Raw genomic sequence first — 2,500 nt, 5'->3', positions numbered from 1 at the left:
TAAAAGAGAAACAAACAAAAAAAAAAGACATGGAAAGTTTTTAAAACGATTATACTGAAAACACAGTCAAGAACGAAAGAAGAAAAAAAAAACACGTAAAGAAATATTGTGAAGGAGTTTGATTTGTTTTCTTTTAAAGAATAGTAATTTTCTTCGCATTCTCTTTCAATTAATTTCTTCAAAAAAAAAAAAAAGAAGGAATTTCTTTTTCATATTTTTGGTTCCCCTTTCGTCTCTACAAAAGAGAAATATATATATATATATATATATATATATATATAAAGCTGAAATAAGTGTAAAAAAATATATATGTATTAATTAAATATTTTAATTAATTTTAATATTAATTAATATTTAATTAGTAAGTCTTTTAACTAAAAAAAAGACAACATCACGGAAAACACACACGAAAAACATTATCTTCTTTACTGTGGAAAACCACGTTAATTTTCTTTAAAAATTATAAATGCGAAACAGGCTGAAAATGAAACAGAGGAACATCGAAGCAATGGTTGTATTATTACCTTAACCCTGTTAAAGCGAGATTATAATATTCTAAAAGAAGAAAAAAAAGACAAGTCGAAGTTAAGTTTTAATCTCGCGTCTTTGTTGTTAATGCAAGGACGGAAAAAAACCCCAAAGGAATATAACACATAATAATATACAAAAAACACAGTTTAAACCAAGGGAAAATTAAATTTACCAAACTGGCGAACGATACAACGATAGACAATATGCCAACGAAAGGTGAGTAAACAGGTTCAATTCTAACTTCTGAATATCAATTTGTTGTTGGTTTGTCTTAGAAAGATTTTTTGTTTTGTTTTTCAATCCCTTTAAGTACGAATTAGGATTTTTAACTGTTTTTCTTAAATATTTTCTTTCGATTATTGCATATTTTTATCTGCTATTTTTTTGTATTTATGAATCAGAAGCGATTATTAAAAATTCTTATTATTAATGCGGCGAAATGGCAGAATCGTTAGCACGCTGGACGAAATGCTTAGCCGTATTTCACCCGTCGCTTCGTTCTGAGTTCGAATTCCGCCGAGGGGGACTTTGTCTTTCAATCTTTTGGGAGTCGATAAATTACGTACCAGCGAAACACTGGGGTCGATGTAATCGACTACTCCCTTCCTCCAATATTTCAGGCCTTGTGCCTATAGTAGAAAGGACTATTATTAGTAGAGCGGTGAGCTGATAGAATTGTTAGCACGCCGGACGAAATACCTAGTGGCATTTCGTCCGGCTTTACGTTCTGAATTCAAATTCCGTCGTGGTCAACTTTGCCTTTCATCCTTTCTGGATCCATGAAATAAGTATCAGTTACGTATTGTGGTCAGTATAATTGACTAGCCCCTCCCCACAAAATTTGGGGCCTTGTGCCTTTAGTTGAAGGGATCATTATTGTTATTTTTAAGGCGACGAGCTGGCAGAATCATTAACATGCCGGGCAAAATGTTTAGCGGCATTCCATCTGTTTTTACGTTCTGAGTTCAAATTCTGTCAAGATCAACCTTGCTTTTCATCTTTTTGGGGTCAGTAAATCGACTAAGTCTCCCCCACCCAAAATATCAGAACTTGTGCTTTCGTAGAAACGATCGTTACTAGTATTAGCATTACTGTTCTATATTTTAGAGTTGGGGACTTCTGTACATTATTTACATTATTTACATTCGTCGGATATGTGTCCTCATCTTGTTGGTTATCACCATAATGTTTCGGCTGATTTACTTTCCAGCCTTCATCAGGTGTCCTGGAAGAATTTTGAACCCCACCCTGGGTTCTCATTCTTAAGGTATTTTTTACTGGTGTTATTATTATTATTATTATTTATTCTAGGCACTGGCGAAACGTTGTGGTTACAACAAGCAAGATGAGGACACATATCCGTCCAGTGTAAATAATGTATGACTAGTATTATTTTCATTTCACTTATCAGAGCTTTCGATTTCACTGGCTCCGCCTAATTAAGAGCGGACAGCAACCTGTTGTCAAAGATCTCACAGGGCCTCTTTCCACGACACTTAATACTCAAGTACCAGTCTCAAAATCCTTTTCGAGACAAACTCTACAGGCGCAGATGTGCACGCACTCGTTCTGCACGCACTGAAGAGGTCAGAAGATATGTGACGAAAGATTTCCAGACCAACGGCATAAAATAAGAAGAAAGATAAATCTGTAGTGATGAACGAATACATAATGCGAGTGTTTATTGGGCGAAAAATAAAAAGAAACGAAAAACGGCCATCCCTAAATATAACAATATCAGTTTTATAAACAATTTCACACGAGGAATCTTACAACACAAATACATAAACAATATGAAGATTACCATAATAAAAATACTTTTATCTGTATTCAGGCTCAAGAACGATTGAGCGCCGTCGTGTTAACGTTATTGAAGCTGTTGCCAAATGCGTTTTGATACAAGCGTTGTAAGATTAAAAGACTTGTCAGCTTAAACGGCTTAAGCCAAACAAGCGTCGCGAATACCAGT

The 2,500-nt window shown here is 34.5% G+C and overlaps 1 protein-coding gene across 3 annotated transcripts in view; it reads left to right on the top strand.

The window, feature by feature from the left end:
* The first annotated feature begins 287 nt into the window (after positions 1–287).
* The window catches only part of LOC106881869 (paired box protein Pax-6), a 201,900-nt gene continuing 199,687 nt past the window's right edge, over positions 288–2,500 (top strand). For 2 of the 3 annotated variants that reach the window (XM_089345748.1, XM_089345747.1), the window contains exon 1: positions 298–747. In XM_089345748.1, coding sequence (XP_089201874.1) covers positions 735–747 — 13 coding nt within the window. In that variant the 5' untranslated portion in view covers positions 298–734. Of the gene's footprint in view, positions 748–2,500 lie in introns of all 3 variants that reach the window. The other variant, XM_089345745.1, reaches the window with a different exon arrangement.

The sequence above is a fragment of the Octopus bimaculoides genome, chromosome 29 (assembly GCF_046866305.1).
Source record: "Octopus bimaculoides isolate indiv1 chromosome 29, ASM4686630v1, whole genome shotgun sequence".
NCBI classification, from domain to species: Eukaryota; Metazoa; Mollusca; class Cephalopoda; order Octopoda; family Octopodidae; genus Octopus; species Octopus bimaculoides.
The sequence above is the reverse complement of the archived record's forward strand: the minus strand, read 5'-3'. Positions and strand labels throughout refer to the sequence as shown.